General features: G+C 40.5%; 2 protein-coding genes across 3 annotated transcripts in view; one reads left to right on the top strand and one right to left on the bottom strand.

Annotated features, from left to right (window-relative positions):
* Window positions 1-337: 337 nt before the first annotated feature.
* dhrs7cb (dehydrogenase/reductase (SDR family) member 7Cb) lies at window positions 338-8,825 on the bottom strand. Of its 2 annotated transcripts, XM_079235118.1 has the most exons (7): window positions 8,684-8,825; window positions 7,257-7,413; window positions 5,626-5,738; window positions 2,397-2,607; window positions 2,229-2,321; window positions 1,554-1,715; window positions 338-1,389 (listed from the first exon to the last, which is right to left on the bottom strand). In XM_079235118.1, the coding sequence occupies exons 2-7, from the start codon at window positions 7,408-7,410 to the stop codon at window positions 1,181-1,183; spliced, it is 942 nt and encodes a 313-aa protein (XP_079091244.1). In that variant the 5' UTR covers window positions 7,411-7,413; window positions 8,684-8,825; the 3' UTR covers window positions 338-1,180. The 2 variants fall into 2 exon arrangements, with proteins under 2 accessions (XP_079091244.1, XP_079091243.1); XM_079235117.1 differs by having other exon boundaries at window positions 2,229-2,607.
* A 1,853-nt stretch (window positions 8,826-10,678) lies between these two features.
* The window catches only part of LOC306732787 (myosin phosphatase Rho interacting protein), a gene marked incomplete at its 5' end in the record, with an annotated part of 41,895 nt that continues 24,866 nt past the window's right edge, over window positions 10,679-27,707 (top strand). Inside the window, 6 exons of the mRNA XM_079213950.1 lie at window positions 10,679-10,801; window positions 19,147-19,224; window positions 21,449-21,514; window positions 27,000-27,151; window positions 27,238-27,322; window positions 27,412-27,577. Coding sequence (XP_079070076.1) covers window positions 10,679-10,801; window positions 19,147-19,224; window positions 21,449-21,514; window positions 27,000-27,151; window positions 27,238-27,322; window positions 27,412-27,577 — 670 coding nt within the window. The remainder of the gene's footprint in view (window positions 10,802-19,146; window positions 19,225-21,448; window positions 21,515-26,999; window positions 27,152-27,237; window positions 27,323-27,411; window positions 27,578-27,707) is intronic.

The raw sequence follows: 27,707 nt of genomic DNA, 5'->3' as shown, positions 1-27,707 counted from the left end.
CGCGCGCACACACACACACGCACACACACACGCACACACAAGCACATGGACAAAGGGATTGGCCCCTTTGTCTTTACTCATTTACATGGCAGAAATGTGATATCCTCGTGTCACACGTTCTGACATAATGTGACATGAATCAACCAAATGTTGTTTTTGATATATCAAGTATCACCGAATACTCAGAGCACATGGACTAACATTGATCCTCCCAGGATCATATCAGGCAGCAGCTCCTGTCCTGCAGCCCTGAACTGATGAGTGCAATAAATACACGAGTGAAATGTAAATGTTTCTGTGTGTATATGATAGATGTCGGAAGAAGGTCTTTCATATACAGCGTTTGTTGTAAAGAAATCATTTATTTTGCTTTCATTTTTTACTTCCATTGCAATGCACGAGCAATTAAACGAGCAAGAGTTCATCATTCCATGTCTTTTTTTTCAGTTTTTTAACTGTTGACAAATCAGGAGAGGTGATTAATATTTCACAACAGAAGCTATGGTGACACCCCACATTAACAATTGATTGTGAGAGGTCTCTTCAGCATCACTCGTCAGACGGTGTCAATGACTATACTGTATGTGGCTGCCACCTAGAGGACATACAGAGAAAGACATTCACAATTGAAATAATTATATAACTTTGTGTGTTGAGTGTTAAACATAGACTACTGGATCTATACATTCAGTCAAATCCTGTCTTTCTGATGATATGGAAAATAATGGATATTGATTAATGTCTAAATTTAGATTCTCTTTGGAAAAAGAGAGAGCAATTCAGATTCAGATTGGTGAAGTGAGTATATTTTACAATTCGTTATTTAGTTGCTTACATGATTCAAATCCTTATGGCCTGTTTTGCTTCCATAAATGAAACGTGGGAATGTCAGACTCCCCCTTTCACAAAGAAAACTATATAGAGACGCCCTGACAGAATGTGAACGTGGAAGAGCACAAATAGTATGAAAACAGGGTTTGATTTCATGAAAGTCTGAAGGATTATACTCAACTAAATCACCACAAACTAATTGCCTGAACCTGAAGCAAGACCTCTAAGGGGCCGGGGCCCCTAGGGGCAGTTGCCTGCTTTGCAGCCTTGTGCCAAGCACATACTCTACATATCTTTTCCTAACAATCTTTACTTCACATCTCTTGATGATTGCATTCCAGATTTTCTACTACTGCATCTTCTCATCCAGGACCGAGTCCTTCACTCCAGCAGCCAGCACGGCGAAGAGAAAGGAGGGGAGGAGGGACCGTAGGTAGAGGGCCACCCTGGGGATAGGGTGGGCCAGCACGACCTCCTTCCTCTTCCTGTTCACCGTTTGCATAATCTCACTGGCCAGGACTGACGGGCGCACACCACGGGTCAACAGGCTGGTGATAACTGTGGAAGAACACATACATTCACTCACCGTACTGCAAAGAAAAGTGATTCCAGAGACTTGACCTCAGACCTCCTATCGAGTTCCTACAAACTGAAAGACCGTAGGAATGATTCTTCATTACCATCAACCTGTCAGTCACTTCCATACCGGTTCTTTTACTCACATGCAGCCAGGGGGTTTTGTTTAGGGGCGGGCCCCTCCACAGGCGGCGACTCTGAGGCGTTGATAAAAGTATGACTGATGGTGCTGACAACTATCCCATAATCCTCCACTTCAGCCCGGAGGCAGTCGAAGAAGGCCTGCGCCGCATGCTTCGATGCAGCATCTGACAGGTGTTGACACACACACACACACACACACACACACGAGGCGTGACATGGTTGTAAAGAAGCCTCATCCCACACATTACAGAGTGCTTGTGTGCTGTAATGGTTTTCTGTCGTCTCACAGAAGACGTCTGTTGCATCACACTGTGAGAACACGTCTACATCTACACCTGTAGACCTGTTGAGTTCAGAGAGTTGTTTCTCTTGTTTAGTCCACCATCATTGATATGCATTGAATGGACAAAAAAATAGATACACCTGTCAGTAAAACACAATACAGTTCAACAGCATCACACACTGCATCCTCCAATACACACCATCCAGTTAGCACCTCTAGAAATCAGTTTCAACCAAAACAGAACACATAGACTAACATGTAGCAGTAGTTCTACCTGAGAACAGAATTGGCTGCTCTACCCTCGTCTTATGGCTAGCTACCCTAAAAGGAGAGAGCGTAAATATTGTTTTTGTGATTACAGTGAACAGCTCATAGGCTTTTGTTGGCAACTCACATGAACTTCTGAATGGGACCGCCAGTCTTCCCTGGATACTGTTGATCAGCATGATGTGCCCCGATCTTCTTGAGATCATCGTTGGAAGAACACCTGCCACATTATTTGGACATATTAGCATTAGATAAAAAAACAACATCAGAGAAATAGTAGCGGAGTCCAGCCCACCTTTGGCCAGAGTGCTGGGGCCGAAGTAGTTAATGTCCATGACGTTTCTGTCCAGTTGGAGGGAGACACTTTGCACCAGGGCCTTCAGCTTCATGCTGCTGTTACAGATCAACACATCCACACAGCCATAACACTCCAGCACCTCAGCCACCACGTCCTCCATGCTGTCCATATCGCTGAAGTCCAGTATCACCAGCTTTGGGGCAAACGTCTAGTGAGACAAGACTGTATTAGTTTGCCATGTTAATATGTTGTGTTCATCAATCATCAGAGGGGTGTGTTGCTTCCACCATGACAACAAAACACATGCTTAGTTTCTAGTTAGAATGAGAGTATTGGATGGGAGTTGGGGAGGCAGGCTGTCTTTTCTGCTGTAACAATACCAGTTGTCAGGTTACTTCAAGATATGTTCATGCATTTATTTCTCATGATCTGAATACAAAATGATTCCACTTTAACCATCTTAAAGTGGAATCCCCCGTAGGGGGTCTAGACTTATTTGTCCCTGTGTTTGAGTCGTCGTAGGAACCCCAAAGTAATTCCAATCCGTGTTTATTTATATGTATTTATTCAGCAAAGTCTTGGGGAAAAAATGTATATCTGCAAAGAAATAATTTTTAAAAGATATTTTGATCATAACTATGAACATCCAGCATGAGTATAGGCAAGGTGTATCAAAAAGGACTCCTTGAGAGCTCCCTGAGTTTAAAAAAAAGTATTGTTCGGTGCCTTAACAACACCCACAGACTGATAGTGCTCCTTTTTAGAAAGATTAAGACCTAAAGCATCGAAATATGCAACAATAAACACAATACAGGAAAGCGTTGACATGTTAGGAAGTATATTCAGTCAAAAACCTGGGTTTTTCGGTTCAAAAATGGAAAAATTACCTACTCAGCATACGGCATGTGCCGTATGACGCGGTCTAAGTACCAGTAAACGGACTGAAAAAAAAACTCTGGCCGTGTTTGTAAATATAGAGATACTAATGGGGTCAGCTATGGATGTTGATTACTTTATTAGACTCCCACGGGCCCGTCCGGTTACAGGGATGTGTTTTTGACTGACATCCAACGTTGTAAGGGGTACGTATAAAGGTCTTAGTGAAACGTTAAAATCGCCACTACAAGTTAGGGAGTTTACGTAAATAATTTAACTTAACGATTGTTTTAATTTTCTTTAAAACCACAGGCCTAATCTCACAAGAGTTACGCTATTTTAGCAATTAAAATGATTTTAATGGACTTTGTGCAAGGTGCCATTTTTAAGACACACTTTTTTTCGTGGAAAAAGAGGCGAAACGGGGATTGGTGCTGAATAGGTTTTAAAGGAATAGTTCTACATTTTGAGAGATATGTTTTCTTGCTGAGACTTATATGAGAACATCGATAGGGGCCGATCACACCAGACGTGACTCTCAAAAACGTGTCGCTACCAAAACCATTGTTTTCCTATGGTACGGCACGCCTTTCATGCGCGCGTTTTAAATGCTGCGCGTCGCGTTTTTCTAGCGAGTCGCACAGCTCATCAATGTCACTGCGGTTGCGCACGCAGGCCCGCTCCACAGGCTGTTTTGCCCGGCACATTTTTTCCAAGGCGTTTTTGAAGCGGCTGCGCTTTTAAGAGTTGAGTCTAGTGTGAACGGCATGTAAAAGTTGAAATATTCTCAACTTTTAAGCGACTTGCGCGTAGTCGCACAGCTCATCAATGTCAGTGTGTATCGTCCGGCTGCGCACGCAGGCCTGCTCCACAGGCCAAGGCGTTTTAGAGGCGACTGTACTTTGAAAAGTCGCGTCCGGTGTGATCGGCCCCATACTGTGTTCTTTCTAGCTTGAATAATATTTTCCCAAAATGTCAAACAACAAATGAGTAATCTCTTGTTATTGATCATTACCTTGTTTGAATTGCTTTGACTTTGTCTAGAATCTCTGGGTTTGTTGTTCAGCTTTACAATATTATTATGTTGAATTGAATCTGTTTCCAGATTAGCCTCGTCTATCTGGTTTTCTTAAATATGTCAGCATATTTCATGTTGTTAACATTTTGACACAACCGTCAAAGTATGACTATAGTGATGATGTCACCAAGTCGGCATAATATACATCTTTATAAACCAGTCATTATAAATTGGTCTTGTCTCACAGTCTGTTTCTCATGCCAAAAACATACAGAGGTTTCTTTTTAAATAACACAGCAACTTTTTATCCAGAGCACCCTGGTGGCCGAGGGCAGTAATTCTCAAATGCTAAATAGACCTGTACTTGAATAGCGCTTATCTAGTCTTCAGACCACACAAAGCGATTTCACACTACTTGTCATCATTCACCCTTTCACACACTGATGGGAGGGGCTAAGGTTCCACCTGCCCATCAGGAGTATCTAACATTAATACACACATTCATACACCATAGGCACAGCTACGGGAGCTCTTTGGGGTTAAGTGTCTTCCCCAAGGACACATAGACATGAGCTAGCGGAGCTGGGGAATTTCTTCCAGTCTTTTTTCTAATATTTCTATCTGCAGTACATCTTTGAGCCACACGAGGGAGCCTGAATGTTCGCACTGTTTAGCATACATTCTGTTTGTTTAACTGATGAAAATAATTCATCTGTTAAAATACATGAAGTATTTATCAAACATATCTCTTTGAAATTGCCAGTTTAACTGTTTGGTCCAGTCAATGATCAGGGAAACAACCAGTCAGTAACCAGAAATGGCTTAAATTTGTGTCAACGACAGCTGAAACAACATCAATGGCCACGAGTTCATTATGTTTGCTAAGTAGATAATATTGTTAATTATGTATATGCTTTTTTTTCTCCATTTAGACACATCTGCTCTGTCCTGTGTATAGAAGACAGTGTGCTGTCAGACAGGATATCCTGCTATTGTGTTGACAAAAGGAGGAAGCGGTGAGGCGGGAGGCGGCGACTGAGCAGAGGGGGGTGATGATAAAAACAAGGACAGGACTATTCTTGCCTCAAACTGTAAACCCACCATGTCATGTCACTGTCCTGTATTCATTCTTAATGGCTACTTGAGGGATTTTGTCAAAGTGTCCAGACTATAGACAGGAGATAGTGTTTACTGGAAGAGCCATACTGAAAGATTGGTTTCTCAGCTGTTTTAAAAGGACTCAGCACAAAAAAGAGTAATGGATTCAGTTTAGATGTTTCAAACTGAAATGAATGCCAGCATGTTCCATTTGTACTTGTTTCCTTTCCTCACCTCTCTGGGGTCAGCATCATCAGTCAGATAGTTAAACAGAGACTCCAGCTTATCCCAGCTACTCCCACAAAGGATCAGCCTGGCCCCGCCCTTGTGGAAAAGATGGGCGCACTCTGAACAGAAAGAAAAAATAACTCATTTAATTTAAAGGAATACTTTAATAGCTATAAGAAGATTGATACCACTGTCATGTCTCTCTCTTTGCTAAATATGAAGCATTAACTTTACGTATAGACCAAAAATGTGTGGGGTTATGTGTCCGACTTCTTGGGCGGCAGCAGGGACTTCCTGCAGGCTTGTTTTCACAGTGACTGCTTCCGAGCAGGAAGTATATGGTACATAACTGATAGGCATTGCTAGGCAACCAGCCAAGACTGCAGAAACCCCATGTAAACGCCTCAGATTGTTGTTGTTTTTACATAAAAGTGTCCCTGCAGTGTTTCCTAAGCAATGGTGACGCTACAGTCCCCATGAGTTAAAAAAAAAACTATAAATGTAGATAAGAAGAAGAAGATACAAGAAAGACATGAACACTAATAGATTTTTAAAAATCTTACAAAACAGCAATTAGACTTTCTTTTAGACAATTTTTAAAACATTTTATAGAGGACAGCCCTTCCTCTAAACATCAAAACCTAGATTTTAAACTAAAATGCAGTTTAAAAAAGTCAGTTATAATATGGGGTGTGTTTAGAAAACATTTCAGTTTTAATTACATGAATAGATTTTTTTCAAATTAATGTTTAGCCATTAACCATTTCAACTTTTACAGTCTGGAGCCAAAGTGGTTTGGTATTCTTAAATGGCCTTTTAAATGATGACATCTTTGTATCATCTCATTACTTTAGATATCTTCAGGTCTGCAGCTTGGCCTCTGAACATTTTTCATAATATCCCAAAAGACCAAATATAGTTCTCAATGTTAGCTCTTATAAGGATGCACACTTACAGTAAACAACTGATAAAACCAAAGCTGCATGGGAAATGGATATTAAAGAAACTGATCTGCAAGAAGTTTGGGAAGATGTCATATACACTCCTCCTCTTTCTATATTCAACATATTCTAACCCAATTGAAAATATTACATTTTCAATTACATTATTACATTACTCACGATTGACCACCATATATATCCTCATGCCAAAAATGCCCTTGATGTAAGTACTCACCAGTTTACTAGGGTCATCATGTCCGTCTGTTTTAATTACCTATATTTTGTACATCTTTGTAATTCCACTTTTGTAATGTAACTGTCAATGATGCCTAATGATGGCCCCCTCGAAAGAGGGTGAGGCTTAAACCTGTGTCCTGTCTATGAAAGTATTCAAATTTCTGTATTGTTGGGATGCAAAACATAAATTAAATTGTAAATAAAAAATGTTATACTGCTCATGTCTGCACATATGAAGCTATGGCCACAAACATGCAGTTCAAAGCAACATATGCTGAGTTGAGTCAGTAGCCATTATTTGTAGTCGTGGCTACAATACAATAATCATCAAATGACACAAATCCAAGATCGGAATCACCACAAGTCGAGTTTAATTTCATGGACTTTGCCTCTAAAACATCCTGCAGACAGACATGGGGAAAAGGTTAAATACTACAAAACACAAGTGGGATCATTTACCTGTTCCCACCCCAGACACAGCATCAGTGATCACCACCACTTTGTTGCACACTAAGGATTTAGACATGAACTGCATGACTTCATTGTAGATGTAGTATAACCCCGCCGCCACAACAACCAGCAGGGGCAACACCATCACAGAGGGCAGGGCCATGTTCTGTAGAGGAGAGGGTACAGGATCAGTGCAGGCAACAGCTAACGCCTACTAACCTGCACTAGAAGAGCCAACAGTCTGTGCTGACAGGACAGCTGGGATCAGGTTTCTGGTCTCCTAAAGTGAGCTCATTTGTGGTGTAAACTAATACAGTGTCAATAGCAAAAAAAAAGTACATGCAGAACACATCTCAATGATCTGAGAGCTAAAAAGCCATCCTATAAATGTGTTTTTAAATCTATGACTCCCCTTTTGCTTTTGGAATTGATTCAATTGTGGAAACCAGTAAGGAAGTATGGGCTTTATGGATCAGTGTACTTCAGGAAAACACTAAGTGTTCCTATGATCTGTCAGAAGCAATCATGTGTGAGACAGTAACCTTCTTAAATCTGTCTCTGCACTATCAAAGGAGTAAACCTCAGACTAAACAATGTAATACACTCTATTATATTAGACAAGAGAGTGTATTACGTTCAAAGGAAGTCAACTTTCAACCAATAACTACTGAAATGGTATTAAAAGCAGCTGACATTTTGGGAAATATGCTTATGTGCTATCCTGGCTAGAGTTAGATGACACGATTATTATTAGAGCATTGATCTTCTCTTCTACAATTAGAAAGTGGATAAACATTTGACGAAGTATTACTCTAAAGTGGACAACATGCTTAAGCCAGATAAATGTAAATTACTACATAGCCCACAGTCATTAGTACTTTTCAACATACATATAATGCAGACCAATGTATCCAATCTATACAGTGTGTGTACCTGTATTTACATTGATTGTGACAAAATATTGCTTCCTGCTCTGAATGTGTTCAAACCCTTGAGGGAAGAATTTGCATTTGGTGTCCTTGCGAACAACACTTACCATGTAAAATAAGTTTGAGGAGAATGGCTAAATATATTCTGGTCATGTTGCCACCACAGAATGGCATGCACTATGTCACCTCCAGGATATTGTCATAGGATACCCCAAGGAGGGGGCAACTGAAGAGGCTCACATTTATAAGCAATGGATGACCTTACTTGCCCTGCTTCACTTGGTAAAATGCATTAAATGAAGCCCTAATCCACATATAAACGTGTATTTATGATGACTCCTGACACCCAGTTCACAGCTCTACCCATCCTTGTAGGTTAGTCAGCTTGCACAGTGAGTACACACACACACACACACACACACACACACACACACACACACACACACGCACACACACGCACACACACGCACACACACCTCTAATCTATGTTATTCTTGGTTAACTTACAGCACGGACAGGGAGCTAATCCTTCAGCAGGACTGGCTCGTTTTTTCCAGATTTAGTTAGGTAACAGGCCCTTCTCCCTCTATGTCCCTCGTTCACTCACACAGCTCTGTTCCTCTTTCTGTCTGTCCTGCTGCTCTCCACTAGAACCTGCTGCTTATAATAGCCTCTGCTTCAGTTAGCCATTAATACACACATATGTGGTATCTGAGGCATGTCCCCTTATTGCCAGCATGAAGGGATAGATGAAAAGTGAGTCTTGCTGCTGTTCTAGTTAGTTATGTTTTCCAACTCTAAATGACTCTCTTATCAATAAAGATTGAATTCAGAAATCCCTTGATTAAAGCACTTCCCTACTACTTTGTCTGACTCCCTATTTATTCTATTTGGTTGGGTACTTCTAGAATAACTAACTGCTGTACATAGGGGCAATGGGATGCCCCTCCCCCATCTCCAACCCCCTTGCTTGGACCATCCAGCTATAAACTCTGTCTTAATTTTTATCTCAACTACACACCAGTAACGTTTTGTGACTATGTTTCACAGTTGTGACAGAAAGACAAACAGATATAAACACATGGCAGGTAAAATACCAGTATCTCTTCTATGGTAGTTCCTAAGTTGTCTCATTTGACTCACACACAAGGTGAAAACGACACAGTGGGCTGGTCAACATTGTATTTTTTACTCCACTACATTTATCTGGTATAGTAAGGCAGATTCAGATTTTACATATACAGTATATCATTATGTTGGCATTGTCATAGTTCTTTAAAATATAAAATAGTTATCAAAAAATCCTCCTTAATGTAGGACATATGTCACAACCTACATAATTATGTAGGTATAAAAAGCATGCAGATGTGTATAATGAATAGGCTACTTTTACTTGTAAAATACTTCAAGCACATTTAACTGTAAATACTTCTATAATTACCATTTTGAATGCACCACTTCTTGTAATGGAGTAGCTGTATCATACTGTATTGTGTTCACTTATTTGCCTCTGTAAGCTGACTTCGATACTTTAATGAGCATTGTTTGAATGGCAGACTTTCCGTATTGTTTATCTTACTTTACATTTACCAGGTTTTCTAATCAAGTTCCACAATGGTAATGTCATGAAAAACTCAGTAACTGTGCTCTCGCTGTGGGCGGTGCCAGAGAGCAGTCATCGCGAGACTGCGCAGAATTCCAGGCGCTTGTGTGGACTCTCTGCTCCCCCTTCGTTCCGTTGGGAATGAAGAAAATACACCTATTGCTGCTAACCAGGCTAGTTATGGAACCAACCCCTAAATACCCATTTTGCCCTCTGTGACTGGCCAAGAGGTGCTTTCCATGCATGCAACGTCTCTACCGGGGAGGAAATCACTGGAACTGTTCGAATTTTCCAACCGTCTCTTTTTTTTAGTCATGTTAAAGACGCCAGCCTGAAGAAGATTCCATTAGCTAGCCTATCTGCGAGCTAGCTAACTGGGCTAACCATAGCTGGACGAACTTCGCATGGGCTGATTGCTGCGACTGGGAGAGTCGCCTGCTGTCTGAATGCAAGCTTTCTTTTGGGTTGGGTCCTTCACATGGGAGTCTGTTGTCATTTAATGGAGCTCGAAGGCGAAAACTGTGTGCAAATGTTGTTTTTGTGGCGTACGCCATCACGTTATTGATTTGAAAAACCCACTGGCAAGCTATTAGCCACCTTTCTCGACACTCCGTTTTGTGGTCGCAGGCCATGGACTGAAACGCATTCATCACTGACTGAGTGATGAGAAGGCTGGCTTGATGGCAGGTCATTATTTATTGGGAAGCAACAAGCGTTTGATTTGAACCTCGATCCCGAACAATTCAGTCCCTGTTCGGTCTTTGTACTTGAACATGCATCGAAGTGTTGGAGCTTTTTCGAAGTTGGAATAGAAGGAACGCAGCGGGATTAACGCCACTCCACTGTTGCTCCAACTCTTGCAGAGATATTACCCTGGAGTTAAAAAGTGGGGAAATATAATGTCTGCCGCCAAAGAAAGCCCCTGTAGGAAATTCCAGGCGAACTTCTTCAACAAAAGTAAATGTCAGAACTGCTTTAAACCACGAGAGTTGCATCTATTGACGGACCAGGACTTGACCCAGGTAAGCATTGTTACATGTTAGAAACAACAATAGTCACATTAATAACATGTATATTCTTAAGTGTCTTCAATATTCGAAAGTCCCCTAATTGCCTGCATACTAACATATTAATTGTCAATATCTGTGGTTGCTGCCACACTTTGAAATAAAAAAAAAAAATATATATATATATAGTATTTTACAGAATGATTGTCTGGTAACCGCTACATCCTTTAAAGTGAAAACGCCTTGCTTTCTGAAATGTATAGTATGTTTTCTTTAAAAGTTAAACAGCCCTCCTATTGAGTTGCATATCTAGGTTTGGTTGTGATGACCAGCAGGATGTTCATTAAATATCTGTGTGGTAATGCCAATCTTTAAGTTCTTGATAGGCCGTTATAGCATGATGTAGAGAGACTTTGGTGGTGTCTTCACTTTAATTTGGCTGACCAAGAGTGGTGAAAGTGAATTTCTGTGGATTCCTTCTAACTTCAATGGCTACATTTGCCTGCCAGGTTGGTCTCTGTGATTGCTTGTGTAAGCCTCAGCTGTTGTTTGTTGATAGTGTGCACCTCTGGCAGATGAGTGACCACTATGTAGAAGCTATTGGGGACTTGAATGAAGAACAAAGGTGTGTGGAGTAAAGAGGAAGAGTAGCTCCATTCAGCTGTGGGGATTGTATTGTCTGCATGTTTTCTGAGTCCCTGTTTCTGTCCCTCCAGATCATTAGTTTATTTTCTGCTGTATCCTGTAATTGATCCCAGACGGGACCCGCTTGAACAGAGCACAAGCCAAACGGAAACGTCAGCATCCTCTTTTCCTCTGCAAGTGTGTGGGGACACACTTGCTTGCTTTTTCAAAAGTGTGTGTTGCTAGCTGCATTGAGTTTGTTTTAGGGTTAACCCTATGTGAGACTCCTGTGTCAGGACAGACGGCTTAAGGTTACATCACTTCCTCTAATCTCCCTGCGACCTGGCCCACATGCTCTTCCACAGCACGTATGATGACACCCGGGACCAGAGAGGCTTATTGTCCTGGCCTTTGAGATTGATATGCCATCAGTTTTGTGGCAGTCACCCGTAGGCTATTGAAAATGTCTGCAGTCTGTCAGGCATCCAAACAGTAAGCGGGCAGCTCAGTTGCTCAAGCAGGTTTTGCAACTATTCTGTCTGTACGGTCCTTGAACCAGCTAGGGCTATGCACAAGGCCATTACTGGCCTAAAGCTGTATTATGTAGCACCACGTAAACAGTGTTAAACTTCTGAGCCCTGTTCAACGAGCTCATGGTAAGGGTTAGGCTTTGCAAAATGTTCCCAGTGTAAAGAAACTGACGGGCTGACTTAGACGAGAAACTCAATAACCCAGTGAGAGAGAGAATGCATTTTTGAAACGGATGGTCCCTGTGGAAAAGTTATGCAAAGCGAATTGAGCAAAATGTCTGAAGGACAGTATCTTCTATAAACAGTCTTTGTTCAACACTGTTAGAAAAGGGGGAGTTCTGAGGGGAGGGGCATTATTCTATTTCAGTCAATGTGCTCCAAAAGGAGTTTTTATTTCCCCATGAGTTCCAAGTCTGTTGTCAAGGTTTTCACATGAATTGTTTAAGAAAAGTGATTGTGCTGTCTGAGAGGTGGTGGGAGGTGGGGCAGTGAAGGATGCAGGCATGCTTCCATTTATTTGTATGTGGGAGGGACTGAGAAATCCTGACAGGGACGGGATGAAACTGAAGAAGTGGGAATGGGAGACACAAGGAGAGAAAGGAAGTGTGGGTTGTGAAATCAGAGTAGAGTTTCCCTGCGGCTGCTGCTCCATCCCACCATGTGAGGTTGTAAGGATACGCAGTGGAGTCAACTGTAACAATGCTATAGCTTTAACATGTACATTCCAACGCAGTAGTACATTGTCACTTGTTTTCTCCGCTCAAAGTCGGACCCTATCACTTAAAGCCAAGCTGTAGCTCATATCCATGACTCTGCCCCTGCCTAATACGGTGTTTCTGTAATGACCTTTTGTATTTAGGATCACTTTTGTGATAGTGGAATGCCACTCACATGGATCCTCTCTCTGAGGGCTTAAAAAAAACAAACTCTTATCCTGACTTAAATAAGCCATTACTCGGTTTCATGAAAGTAGTGGCACATCAGTTATCATGGAGAATAATTCTGTGTTAAGCGTGTGTAATCCTGGTCTCTTAACAGTCCAGTTCCGTTCTGATCCCTTTAGTATTGTATCGTATCATACAGCCCAAAGTCACAAATTTGCTTCAGAGAGCTTTACAATCTGTACAGTATACAACATCCTCTGTCTCAGGAGCCATCAGAAAAAGCAAAACGCTAAAAAAAACACTTTAACTGGCAAACAAAATGAAGAAACCTCAGGGAGAGCCACAGAGGAGGAACCCCTCTCCCTCGATGGAAAGAGGTCTACAATGTCATGTGTATAGCATGACAAAATGATAACATAGATCCATATGACAGAAAAGATACAAACTGAGTAGTACTAACAGTAGAAGCACCAATAATTGCAGAATAATAATAGAACAATGATGACTACTAATATTTATAGCAGCAGTCGATGAAATTGAATAATAATAGTAGCATTAGCAGTAATAGTAACACAACTGTGTGCACTACTTATAGTGGTAACGTTGTGTGTCAGGTAGGGCCACAGCCGGGTATAACCACGATCTATGAAAACCTGCGAAGAAGTCAGCAGTCACTCCAATCAGAAGCCAATGTGTTATTTTTATTTTGCTTTTTGCCTTTTTATTTGAAAGGTGGTCAGGAAAGTGGGACAGAGAGAGATTGAAGGGGGCCATGCAGCAAAGGGTTATGGGTAATCTAATCCTAGCCACTGCTGTTACGTTGGCCTCGGTACAAACCCAGGCCGAGTGTTTTTTTTTTATTTTTTATTTTTTTATAACAGTTATGCCATTCTTATATGTGTTTGTCTTATTTGTATAAGACTGCATTAAAATGCCACAAGTATGTTTTGTCATTCAGTTACTGTTACTATTTTTGACATAGTGAGCATTATTATGCATTATTTAGGTGATAGTTATTGTTACGGTTGTATTGTGTTTATGAAGACTGGTTTTATATTGTTGTTGAAAAATCACAATGATTAATGCACTGTTACAGACATGCTAACAATGTGCAATGCAATGATCACAGCTCTTTATCATTTCCTAAGTTTTCTTGTGACATCGGACTGTTTGTTAATTCTGTGAAACATATGAGTACAGCAGGAATTGTGCATATATCAGTCTCTGTATGTATGTATGTATGTATGTATGTATGTGTGTATATATATATATATATATATATATATATATATATATATATATATATATATGACTGATATTAAAACTAGAACCGTGTCAACTTTGAAAACACAATGGGCTTTATTTACAAGCAGTGCTTATGCACAAATATGTGCTAAACCTTTCACGCACATATCCAGGATTAATCCAAATTCTTTCATCTGAATTTGTTCTAACTCTGTAAAATTTAAACTAAACTAAAACCACATTAATTAATAGGCTTTAATAGACAACAATACTTAAAACAGTTCAATTATTAATGCATTGGCCAAATGTATTAAATAACTATGAAATCAGGGCCCTGTCATCCTCATCAATTTATGTCTTAAAACATATGAGAGTGTCCCAGTCCTAGCTTACAATGGAGTTTTTTTCGTGAGCATCGGTTAATGAAGTTCCTTTACGACTGGCTCAGTGGTAGAGCAGGGTCGTCCTTTAATCAGACGATCGGCAGTTCGATCCCCGGCTCCGCTAGTCATTGTGTCCTTGGGCAAGGCACTTAACCCTAAATTCTCCCGCAGGCTGTTCCTGTGGTGTATGAATCTGTATGAATGGTTAGTTTGAGTTCTGATGGGCAGGTGGCATTGTAGCTCCTGTCATCAGTGTGTGATGGGTGTGAATGATGACAAGTAGTGTTAAAGCGACAGACACCACTACAGCAAAAAAAAACTACATTTTTAGCGCTCTCAGTGAAGCGCTGGACCGGGACATTTCACTGTATTGTTGACCGCGAGGCTGATGTCTGAATTGTTGGTCTTTATGTTTCTAGTTTATTGTAGAAAGACCTTTTTAAAATAGGGTTTATCATCCAAAAACCTTCACCAATGATTTAAACATAGAGAAATATTGTTGTTATGTATGCATTATTATGCTATGATTTTACTGGTCTGGCCCGTTTGAGATCAAAATGGTCAGAATGTGGCCCCTTAACTAAAATGAGTTAGATAGAGAAAAGAAGGCACACTCTGCCAATTGCAAACAGTGGACACGTGCCTGTCTATATACAATGATTTAGATTCACTAACGCACAGTGGTAACAACAGAATTAGCTGGTGCGCAAGTGTCATATGTCAGACCGTAATTTTGCAAGCACAGTTATTTTGTGCGCAAAGTAAGAACATTCCTATGCACATATTAGTTCTCTCAATTTTTTGCTCCACACTAAGCAGGTATTTTCTACTCTAAAAACCGAGCTTTTGAAGAAAGCTGTTCAGAACAGTAAACACTGTAAACAGTTGTCACATATATTAGTTTCCAGTAGGGAAGCATAGCTTTTCAAGACACGGCCATCTTATTGCCGATAGTTGAGTTCTCGCCAGCCAGGAGAGCTCATTTTAAATGTCACCATAATGCATCACTATGCTATCAGTACTATACTGTGTAGTCATTCATGAAATTATGTTTATTGTTTCATTTTAGCCTTTGCAGGGCTTGATAGCCAACTTACTCCAAGAGGGAAAATATAGGCCTATTAACAAGTAAATTAAAAAGGTCAACGTTTTCAAATGTTATCCTTTAACTTTGTTGCTGTCATCTATAGTAGTTGTTTGCGTTAAAACACAAAATTCAATAGACTAGGAAATAAACCATTATTTGTTTTGATTAAAAAAAAGGTTTCAGGGGACATATTTTAATGATGTATAATATGCTGCTTTGAGCAGAATGAGCTATTTGATAAATAATCATCAGTAATGTGGATATATTGCCCGAGTGGATAAAGGCAAATAATAGAACAGCTAGAAGAGTCTGGTAAGTTCAGAAAGTTACTTTTAAAACCAGTGAAAAACAACAACAGTAAAAAATGCACTTCATCTTAATCTTTCTATTGTAAATGTAATATGTTCCTATTTCTTGCACTGTGTTTATTGTTTAATGTTTTGCACCACCCATCATGACAAATCCCTTGTATGTGATACATACTTGTCAAAAAAACGGTTCTGATTCTGACATTTTGTTGCACTCCACTCCACCAGGACTGATCTGCTCAGCCCTCATTGGACTGACAAAGCTTTGGGTGACACTTAACGCACACAGCTGCTCCCCGTTTTCTCCCTCTCGTCTGTTTAAAGTGCTCTGTCTCTTTGCAGGACGTCCGAACATGAGCCAAGTTACCAGACTGATTTGATTTATGTTACTAACTCATCTTTTTAATGGTTTTATGAAAGCTGCCTTCATAGACACGTCCACGCAAGTTAAAGCAAGACACATACAGCTTTATGGCAGGCATGTGGTGGCATGGCGCAGTTACAGCGTCAGTGTTAGAATAGTAGACTAATAATCTGATTCTTCTCCCTTCCAGTGGGAAAGTTTGTGAAAGAGTGTTGATAGAGGACGCTTGCTAATGGTTAGCCCTTAGAGCAGAGCTACTGCCATCCTTATTGGAGAGCAAAGAGCAGCTGTTTGCAGGAGTCTACCTGCTGCCCAATGGCAGGAGGCTCTATGTTGATGTTCCATGTCTTTAGAACTTTCCTGTCTCAGTTGGACTGAGGGCGTTTGTGGTAGAACAAGTCCAGAAGGTGAATCATGTGAATCGTGTATCTAGTGTGTTTTGAGTATGCAACCAATTGGTCAATTGGTGTTTGTCCTAGGCCCACTCATCTCTTCTGCCATGGGTAAACAGGAAAGAGAGGCGCTCATCAAACAGAGTTGGTGACACCAACAGGTCACTTAGTGGTTGTGTGTGGTTGCTAAATGCACTGTAAGAATGGACGCAATATCTGGACCCCAAAAGTCTGTCTTGACTTTCAGATATCGATCATGAGCGTAGTTCTGCCAGGGAAACTGCAGGACAATCCAGAAGTCACTCGGATTAGATAGATTCTAGCTACCTAAGAAACTTGTATATCTCCCAAAAACGTAAAGCTAAATCAGACTTTTATGTTCAAGAAATGTCTGTCATTTTGAATAACCCCTTTGCCTTTAGAAGGTTGTTAAGTCAGTGTTTTAAGTCACCAGTAACCGTGTGCTACCACAGTCAATTAAGCTGGATAATAAAATCATTACAGACACTACAAGTATGCTAAATACCCTAAATCAGCATTCTATATCTCCAGGCCTGCTGTTTTAAAGGCAACGCAAATAGAAATGGCTTGAAAACCTCTCTGAACACGTATATTCTTCGTCACGCTGTTGACGTGCTCTCTACCTGAATACTGGAAGTTTGGAAGGCAGCTCATGTTATCCCATGTTTCCTCACTCATCATAGCAATTAAGTGAAAACGTTCCTCCTTAAGCCAAGTTCATGCTTCACAACTTTTTAAAAACATAAAATCTTTATTATAATAAAATAACTGCCACGACATTCAAAAGGGAGTTCAAATCATTTATATCTTGAATGTGCACAAATTGAGGACACATTTATGAAACAAGCTTTAATATAACCATCTTTCACATTAAAAATAACTGCTCTAAAAGTTCCTTTAGTCTGCTATCCAACTCTACTCAATGAGAGGAATTTATTTTTCAGTACTGGTTCAAGAGTTTAATTACAGCTACTTTGAAGGACTGTGGTACATGACCTGTTAGTAAAGACCCATTGATAATACCTAGTAAAGAGGTGCTAACTAAAGGTACAACTTCTTTGAGCAGCCTAGTCAGGATAGGATCTAAGAGAGGGGTAGAATGTTTAGACGTAGAAATTGTTGAAGTCAATTAGTCTTTGGCAAAGAAACAGTCTAAATATATATATCCTATAATACTATGCAGGAAAAACCTACTGACACTGAGGATACATTCTCACTATACGTTTCTGTTTTAAATAGGGCTGCAACTAACGATTATTTTAATAATCGATTAATCGGTTGATTATTTTTTCGATGAATCGGATAAAAAAAATTAAAAAAGCGTTCATTTCCAACCCTTTATTTAAAAACAGAAGTGACAATGCAAAACATCTTCAGAAAGTGCACAAACAGGTTGCTCCTTGAACATCCCTGAGCTGTTAATTAAAACAATAAAATGGACTAACACTAAAAACATACACATGTATGCTTTACATCTGCCAAATGTGAGCCCTTTTTACTGTAATTGATCCCTCCAGAGGCTGCATTTACATACCCTGCTTTATCAATATGTATGAAATACTGGGACAGAGCGAAGCTGTACTGCTACATATAGAGCGTCCTCTTCCTTAAACTCTTTCATTCTGGGCCTCTTACGCGTTATTACGTTGTTGGCTAACTGCGTGATTTGCTTCATTCTACTTTGAGTAAAAAAAAAACTGCAGCCAGATCTACCCGTGTGCCGGTTTAACGTTAACTAGTGACAGCATGACCTGAACCAGACCGGGGGGTGACGGCATGTTTCATCACGTTACGTTTTTTTACAAGCAAGACTGAACTGTAACGGAACATAAAGTAACTTTAACGACAATACACAACCCAAATACGTTAGCTAACGTGATAGCAAGCTGACTAGTAACTTCCATTAAAAACAAGTTTGAGGAACATGAAGACGCTGATTGGCCAAGACTCGACTTGTCAAAGATCTTCTATTTTTGAGAAGATCACGACCTCAGCTTTTCTCGTGTTCCACTCCAATCTCAGAAACGCTGGCCGGCCAGTTGCTCTGCGCCGCTCTTTTTTTTTCTCATGAGAACAGAAATTAAAACTTGTAGTGGAGGAAGAATCAAGCATAACCAATCTACTTCCTGTTTACACTAGCACCTGCATGCCCAGTGTCCGTGAATGGTCATATGATATTCGTTTACAGGCGTGTTTGTACGGGAGATCATTTCTAAAGCGGTGCTTAAACGGCAGGGTGGAGTAGCATGAATGATAATTCCTATGCTGATGCAAATATTTTTTTATTTTTTTTTTGCCATAGCTTTTGGGTGATGTAAAATAATAATTAATATATCTGTGTTAATGTGATACTTTTACACTGCCATCTTGGCCAGGACCTCCATTAATGAGATTCTAAATCTCAATGGGGTTTTCCTGGTTAAAGGTTAAATACAAATATAAGCCCTCTGCTTCCCTCCCTCCCACCCCCCTTAGCTCTCACACTCATCCAGATTTAATGATTACTCATCTCTCTTTTACAGGCTAAACCTATATATGGTGGATGGCTGTGCTTAGCCCCTGAGGGAACTGACTTTGACAATCCTATGCAGAGATCCCGGGTATGAGCATGCATCATACCATCATCATACCAATAATATGTTGGGCAGATACTATCTGATACTATCTATCTATATATATATATATATATATATATACTATATATATATATATATATATATATATATATATATATATATATATATATATATTGTGAACAAAAAGTTCAGAAATGTGTGTTTGGTAGATTATTTCTATTTCTGTTCTGCTTTTTGGCAATAACTTTTATACCGTTGGAATGCATTTGTGGGATGAGCAGCACAGCTGAGTATGTGGGTTGCCCCATGAAAAATTTGACAAATCTTCTCTGCCAATGCCAAACAGCTGATTCGGCTGTTGCTATTGACTCTTGTTTTGTGGATTGGATGATTGAACTCCATCGGTAGCAAGGAAGAAACAAGACATATTGACTATTTTACAATGTATTCATTTACCAAACAGTCCGGAGCCTCACTAGCGTGTGGAAGAACCATATACAGGCTCCTCCTCCTCATGCTGCTCATCAGCCTGGTGAACACTGCTGTGGGATGGCACCTCCTCCTCATGCTGCTCACCATATTCTTCACAAATGTGACACCGTTTCAAAGGGAAATGAAAAGGCTTTCCAACGATATAAAAGTTATTGCCAAGAAGCTTTGTTAGAATAGAGAAACAATCTACCAAACTAACTAACCTTTTGGTCGATGTTTATGTATATACAGGTAAAAGCCAGTAAATTAGAATATTTTGAAAAACTTGATTTATTTCAGTAATTGCATTCAAAAGGTGTAACTTGTACATTATATTTATTCATTGCACACAGACTGATGCATTCAAATGTTTATTTCATTTAATTTTGATGATTTGAAGTGGCAACAAATGAAAATCCAAAATTCCGTGTGTCACAAAATTAGAATATTACTTAAGGCTGATACAAAAAAGGGATTTTTAGAAATGTTGGCCAACTGAAAAGTATGAAAATGAAAAATATGAGCATGTACAATACTCAATACTTGGTTGAAGCTCCTTTTGCCTCAATTACTGCGTTAATGCGGCGTGGCATGGAGTCCATGAGTTTCTGGCACTGCTCAGGTGTTATGAGAGCCCAGGTTGCTCTGATAGTGGCCTTCAACTCTTCTGCGTTTTTGGGTCTGGCATTCTGCATCTTCCTTTTCACAATACCCCACAGATTTTCTATGGGGCTAAGGTCAGGGGAGTTGGCTGGCCAATTTAGAACAGAAATACCATGGTCCGTAAACCAGGCACGGGTAGATTTTGCGCTGTGTGCAGGCGCCAAGTCCTGTTGGAACTTGAAATCTCCATCTCCATAGAGCAGGTCAGCAGCAGGAAGCATGAAGTGCTCTAAAACTTGCTGGTATACGGCTGCGTTGACCCTGGATCTCAGGAAACAGAGTGGACCGACACCAGCAGATGACATGGCACCCCAAACCATCACTGATGGTGGAAACTTTACACTAGACTTCAGGCAACGTGGATCCTGTGCCTCTCCTGTCCTCCTCCAGACTCTGGGAAAGTAATATTCTAATTTTGTGACATACGGAATTTTGGATTTTCATTTGTTGCCACTTCAAATCATCAAAATTAAATGAAATAAACATTTGAATGCATCAGTCTGTGTGCAATAAATAAATATAATGTACAAGTTACACCTTTTGAATGCAATTACTGAAATAAATCAAGTTTTTAAAAATATTCTAATTTACTGGCTTTTACCTGTATATATGTGTATGTATATATTAGTATTTGAATTTCAGTTTAAGTTTTGACCAATTCATTGCTGCATTAAACATTAATGCATTTAATTCTTACATGTTTCAAGTCAGGAAAGCCATGTTTTACGTCAAGCCTGATGTTTCATCACAAACAAATGTCCCAATTCATTCCTCACAGTGAGGCATACAGCGTATTAATAAACACTGTTATTGGATCTGTACTTGGTATCAGTTGAAAGGTTTTGCAATCGAGACTGAAAAAGTTGAATTGGTGCATCCCTGGCCGATACTTCAACTTAATTAAGAGAAGTTTATTCAAGTAGGATTGCTTGTACAAGGCTGAAGCGCTATTCACTATCCCTACAGCCCCTTCTGAAGTAATGACAGTGAGGATTAACACTAATGCTTAGCTGTCTGTTGAGAACGAGCAATATGTCTGTGCTTTTGTGACTTACAAGACCACCTACTGTGATACATATCAGGCTATCCTCATAGCATGTTTTTCTCCTGACAGAAATGGCAGAGGAGATTCTTTGTGCTGTACGAACATGGCTGTCTGCGCTTTGCCCTTGACGAATCGGTAAGTAATACATCTTATCTACTGGTCAGTCCTCTTCTTCCTCTCCTTCTGCTACATGGTGTAAAGAGCAGCTCAAACCACCAATTAATGTTCAATGTAACTAGAGGGTCTAGTTGGCTCTAGTTTTAGGCTGTCAGAGTTGGAACTTTGTGGCAGATGAAACGCAGTACGTTTACATTCCTAGAGTTGGCTTCCTCCAAATGAGATACCGGTTTTATTGCCATGTCTTTACCATAGGAGAGGTGTATTCCTTCCTGAATGTGAGTAGGGCAGTAGCCCGACTTTGTCTCCGGGTATTAGCCTGCCGAATCACATTTGGTGAATCTCTTTGTGTTGCCAGTGATGACAATGGGAGGAAACTTTGCGTTGCGCTTGTGCATGTTTCCACTGTGTAATGCTTTTCCAGTGACACCAATGCTAGTGTGTTTTCCTCATATTGTAAAAGTGATTCCAAAATCGTCCGCCTCATTGTGCTTTGGTCTTTTCATGTGCTCCACAAGGCAGGAAAGTGGGGCAGGGAAATGACTGCTTTGTGCTCTGGACCCTGAGGAACTCTCCAAAACCTCTGAGCTGATAGGAACACTTAAAAGCTCATACTTGTTTACCCAATGGCTCAAGCCACCAGTGGAGGACAGATTTGTTTTGAGGTTTCCATTCATTAACCCAGTCCTCTCATGTGGCTTTTACGCAGTGGACAGATTTACAGGAACCACGCCCTCTTCAGTGGATCACATTATATTCACTCGATTGCTGTTCATCAACAGACCTCTCGTAACAAGGGGGTTCATGTCATACAGCCCGAGCAGAAAAACCTAGTGTTATTTTTGTCCCCACATCAAGACACTTCAGCAGGGTTCAGGCTCACAGCCAAGGAGAGCTTAAGGTCAGTTTCAATTCAGTTTATTTTGTATAGCCCAAAATCACAATTTAGCCTCTGATGGCTTTATAATCTGTACACATATGACATCCTCTGTCCTGGGACTCTCAAGTCAAGTCTCCTTTTTGTCTATGTTTTGTGCCGGCTGAAAGCAAAACAATTCTTTTGGATTTGATTAAAGGTCCGCAGCGGTCTATCATGTTCGAGATACATGAAGCTTTACCCCAGTTTACAAACAATCTAGGTCATCTCATAATTTTTTGTTCTTTAGGGTCTGCATTTTTTTATTTAAATATGTTTGATCCAAGATTGATGACCTGATCTTGATTTAGGGTTGCATTATGTATTTTGGCAGGATGATACTGATGCATGTCTTTTAGCTGTTTCTGTGTGTTTAGTCAGTTTAGGATCAGGGTATGTATGCTTGGTTGCATCGAACAGTTTTATCCCAAACTGATGCTTCAGACATCTGATTCCTCTTGAAGAACAAGGTCCAGGGACCGATGACGTTGTCTGCTATTTTTCACCCAGTAGTCTGCATGGTGCTATCTGTAGCAGTGGCCTCTTAAAGCCGAACTATTTTCACCACAAGTGGAGGGAAAGATGCTCTCCCATCTAAAGCAGCATTCCTCCTCCAATGCCCTTATTTGGTCAACTGCAGTGAGCTTGCAGCGCCGGGACCACAGGGAGCAGGAGAAAGGGAGCTGCAGACCCTAAAAACCACAGAGGAAATGTCAGTTATGCCCCCAGACACAGACATTCCACACTCGGCCTGCCACAGCAAGCACCCAGCCTGCTGATGCTGCTAATGCAGATAATGCAGATAATCAGATAGTTGAACAGTTAGAGGAATAGTTCAGCATTAGTGGTGCGACGGATTATAAAACTCACGGTTCGGATAGTATCCCGGATCAAAGTTTTACGAATCGGTACAAAAAAAAGAGCAAATAACTTTAAGAGATCCCTGGTTAAGCCACCGATACTAATTGATGATCAATATTGGCAGATATATATCCTTTCGTTGTTTGGCTATACCAGCTGGTCCATCTCCTTCAAACATCTGGATTTATTCAAGTTTCCCACCAACACTACATTGTACGAGATTACATGTGAACACATGATAACGTTATAATTTACCTTAACCAAATACTAGTTTTCAGGGAACAGAGCCTGAACGCAGCATAATGTAACTGAACGGAAACGTTGTTCATTGGCCTTTAGCCACTTCACTAGCTCTCTTCCTGTCAATTTAAACACAAATTAGTTGTTTACAATGTAACATTATCAGAGATCAGTGACTAGAAAGCATAACTATACTAATGTCTTGATTGCATATTTGTCTGAATATTGGAAGATAACAATCGTCAGTAAAAATGTATTTCACACTCTGATGGTAACGTTAAACTGTGTCATTAATCTGCAGTTCACGTGTGCCGAACCGTGAAGGGGGATCCGTACGGATCGTTACACCACTGTTTAGCTTGCATAACACTGTTGCATATACTAATACAATATAGATGAAAAATGCACAGAGATAGATAGAGATGAATTGTCATGGAAAACTATTTTAGATAGAGAGACAACCCTGAAAGCTTTAAGGTTTAAAAGGTCAGTGACCAAGAGAACATACTCAAGCAGGGGTCAGAAGTGGACCCATTTGCTACAGAGCTGCTTCTGTCCTACATTATATTTTAGAAAATAAAAAGTATTTATTTCACTAACATATTAATCACCGTAACTAACTGTATGCTCCGTTTTGATTCCACGGTTGTTGAGTATTTCGAACACGGCAGTGTTAGAACGAGTTGGACTGTCAGTACCTGTCTGTCAATAGTTTGAATGGATGGTGCCAGATCAAGGTACTAGAGTAGAGAGGTCTCCAGAGACTGCGGTGGGGGATTTTAATAATATTTCATTAAAAGCTTTTATACTGTTAGAAGAACCAGGATCAGCTAGACTTGGGGGCCATTCTTATGTTGCATTTTTTGCACCCTCAAATCCATTGTTTTCAGTGTAGACGCGTGGAAGGCATGCTTAAAAGAGAGTGACACTGTCAGGGTTCCCAAGTGTTCCCAAGCGCATATTTTTTTTGGGTGCGATGAGATACAAAATAGCTAAACCTTTGGAATGCTGCAGTGTATGTCATGTGACAAGGAACTACCAAATAAGAGCTAGAAGATGTATTTTCTTTCTTCCGTAAATATTAGTCTTGGGTAAATATATGGAGCAGAAGTAAATCATGTGAGTGTAGAGCGACCCAAAGCTTTATGATGTGTTCAACAGACTGCTTTACTTGCTTCACCCTTCCCGTCCAATGAGATCTACATCCAGTTGAAAGGCAGTAAAGCCACCGTGCTGAAAATCTGTTTATCTTTGTTTTGTCTAGTCAGTGCATTTGTTTAGAATGCTAAATTACCACAACTTCATCATCGGCATGCAGGATTGGTTGCTTAGTAACGGCAGGAACTAAACATCCCTCAAGCACCTTGGATGAAAGGATGAAAGGGACACGGCAGGTGTTTTTTAAATGCAAGATGCACAGGACCTTGGCTTGCATGTTTTCACAGACAAATAAACTGTACACTGCACTGCTACGTTCACAGCTATAACGTTACTGCTAACTTGATACTCGCCGTCACATAGAGTCAATACACAGGTGGAATCGCTGACAGAGTATGCCATCCAGATACACACCTGACAGGCTCTCAACTAAACTAGGCGACTAACTCTAAACGTGGGTGAATGTGTCCTTAACAATGCATGCAACATCGTGGTCAACCAAATATGCTCCATACTTTCTGGAACCTTTCAAGCGTTCAAAAAGGGCCATTAGTGGTAATAGATTTGTCCATAAAGTCTTGGTTTTTCTCTACACTTAAAGTACTGCATGTATGTTATCATTCTCATTTAAGCAAATGCCACTTACCACACTGCATTGCTCCACACACCTACTTATTCTCAAACAAGATGTTTCTTCATAGTGGAGGACATTCCTCCACAGCATTTTAGTTCTTCGGTGGGACACAATGTTATTGCCATATTTGGCAACCCCTGGGGGTTTAGAGGCATATCTTAATAAAGCTGGATCTGGGTTCTGTTCAGTGGCCTTAAAAGGAGCTGGAAAGGGACTCGGCACCTGTTTTACATCTGTAGCAGCAAAGCCTGATAACAGAGCCGCAAGATTCAGAGCAGACACGGAGACGGTTGGAGAGGAAGTTTAGGGGATTTCTTTGCTTTGATGTTAATGAGATTCAAATGACAATACGTTTATTATTCTGTCATACAAAAGTTACATCAGGATATTGTGAGTGTAAACATGTTTTTACTACCAAGATCATTTTTCAGTGTCAAAAGTGAAGCACTTCTGTGTCGTAGCTAGTAAAGCAGACACATTAGGGCTGAATGATATGGACAACATTCATATATATATTATTATTTTATTTTATTCATATACCGTGCATAGCCGTAACAACTGTTGTCGCTCTTTGGCAGGCAGCAAAATGTATTGACGCAGCGGTCGGAGCTACTTGCGTGTCATGGTTATAACTTTAGTCATGGTTATAACTTTATAACGACAATTAATAACCCACAACTAATGCTCTTTAACAGGGTTAAACACCATGGCACAACAGTTTGTGACACATAAACAATTTGTAGCACTAATAATTGTGACATGAATTTCATATCACAGTATTTTATAAGATTCTGGCGGTTTCACGGTATATCACAGTATTTTTCTTCTTCTACATTGTTCTACATTGCGATAGAAACAATCGACTGCCAATATTTGTGTTTATTTAACGTTCTGATCCTTTCATGTGGGAGAGAAGCTGTTTGTCTACTGAAGTAGTACATCAAGTGAGAAGTAGGCTCATTTTCTCTTAGACTTCCATACAACCGGAGGGATGTATGTAAAGAGGGATGTGACGGTGAAACACCTCCCTCTGTTATCAAATAACCAGGGATTACTTGTAGAATGAGCCCTCAACTCTGGGGCGGCTGCACACCCCTACAACTATAAGCCAGAGATGTGGCCTCTACAATCCAGTGGGACAGCCTCTGGTGGGACAATGGCTTGCCGTTGCGGGGAGTGGCCCAGGACTGAAACAGCTGATCCCCTTTTCTAAAACCTACCAACCTACTCACATACACATGCAGTGCATAATGTGCCCGGTTTTGAACATCTTCGCGACTTATTGAGTGACGTAATAGTCGCACGACACAACAAATCGATAATTAAATTCGTTGCCAACTCTTTTTAAAATTTTATCAATTTTTATCGATTCGTTGTTGCAGCCCTAATGTTTTCCCTCCTATCTTCTCAGTTTGCGTTTGAAATGTGATAGCAATAATTTAAATGTTTATTTGGGCAGTCACCAATATAGAAATAAACATGGTAATGGGCATAGGTAGAAACAAACCAGTTAATCAAGCATACCGTTTAAATGTATCTTTTTTCTTTTTTTGCTATTATTTTTGCGCTGTACATTTTTAGTGTTGTAAAATGTTGTCATGGGTGAACAAAATGAATATTATTTTCATCAAATTGAAAGGTTAAATAATATAGGCTAATACACTGGCTAACATGTCATGTTGTGTCTCCTCTAGCCAAGCACGCTGCCTCAGGGCACAGTGAACATGAACCTCTGCACTGATGTCATAGACGCGGAGCCAAAGACGGGTCAGAAGAACTCCTTGTGCATCATCACCCCGGACCAGGAGTACTTCATCAGAGGAGAGAATAAAGAGATCATCAATGGGTTAGTTGTCGAGATGTGTCTGCTGATGGGTTGGGGATGATAAGATGTGCACACGGACATGTACAAACACTCTCCTCTGTGTCCAGGTGGAGTGAACAGCTAGTGGTATACCCCCGAACTAACAAACAGAACCAGAAGAAGAAACGCAAGGTGGAGCCTACGACCTCCCAGGTAGTACTTCTTACACAGTACACAGCTTGATTTTATAATCCACTTGTCTTGTTTCATTGTTTTTGACGGTTTCATGTGTCCATGTCCAGGAGCCAGGTCCAGCCAAGATAGCAGTGACTGGCTCTGGTATCCCAGAGGCGGATAAGGTTCCAGACTCAAGCTCCATTATCTGGCAGGAGGAGCTGAACCAGAGAGAGGCTGAGGGGGCTGCAGTCTGGGCCCCTGACCTGCCTGGATCACCTCTGCCCCCCGCAGGTAAGGATACCATCTTTGTATAGGACGAAAGCCTTGAAGCAGCGTTAACCAACGTGACATTCAGGGCTGATGACGGCACGCTGCAGTAGCTTGGAATATAGTGGAATATAGTTTTGAGCTATTTTACAAC

This window comes from Taurulus bubalis (genome assembly GCF_910589615.1).
Source record: "Taurulus bubalis genome assembly, chromosome: 2".
NCBI classification, from domain to species: Eukaryota; Metazoa; Chordata; class Actinopteri; order Perciformes; family Cottidae; genus Taurulus; species Taurulus bubalis.
Note: the sequence above shows the minus strand (reverse complement) of the source record. Positions and strands in the feature narration are given on the sequence as shown.

What these genes read in the sequence shown, in the direction of transcription:
- dhrs7cb (XM_079235117.1), bottom strand. Translation starts at nt 7,410, where the DNA reads ATGGCCCTGCCCTCTGTGATGGTGTTGCCCCTGCTGGTTGTTGTGGCG. An exon ending in TGTGTCTGGGGTGGGAACAG is followed by an intron (nt 5,739 to 7,256) that starts GTAAATGATCCC and finishes CTTTCTGTTCAG; the next exon opens with AGTGCGCCCATCTTTTCCAC. An exon ending in GGTCCCATTCAGAAGTTCAT is followed by an intron (nt 1,716 to 2,228) that starts GTGAGTTGCCAA and finishes AACACCTGTCAG; the next exon opens with ATGCTGCATCGAAGCATGCG.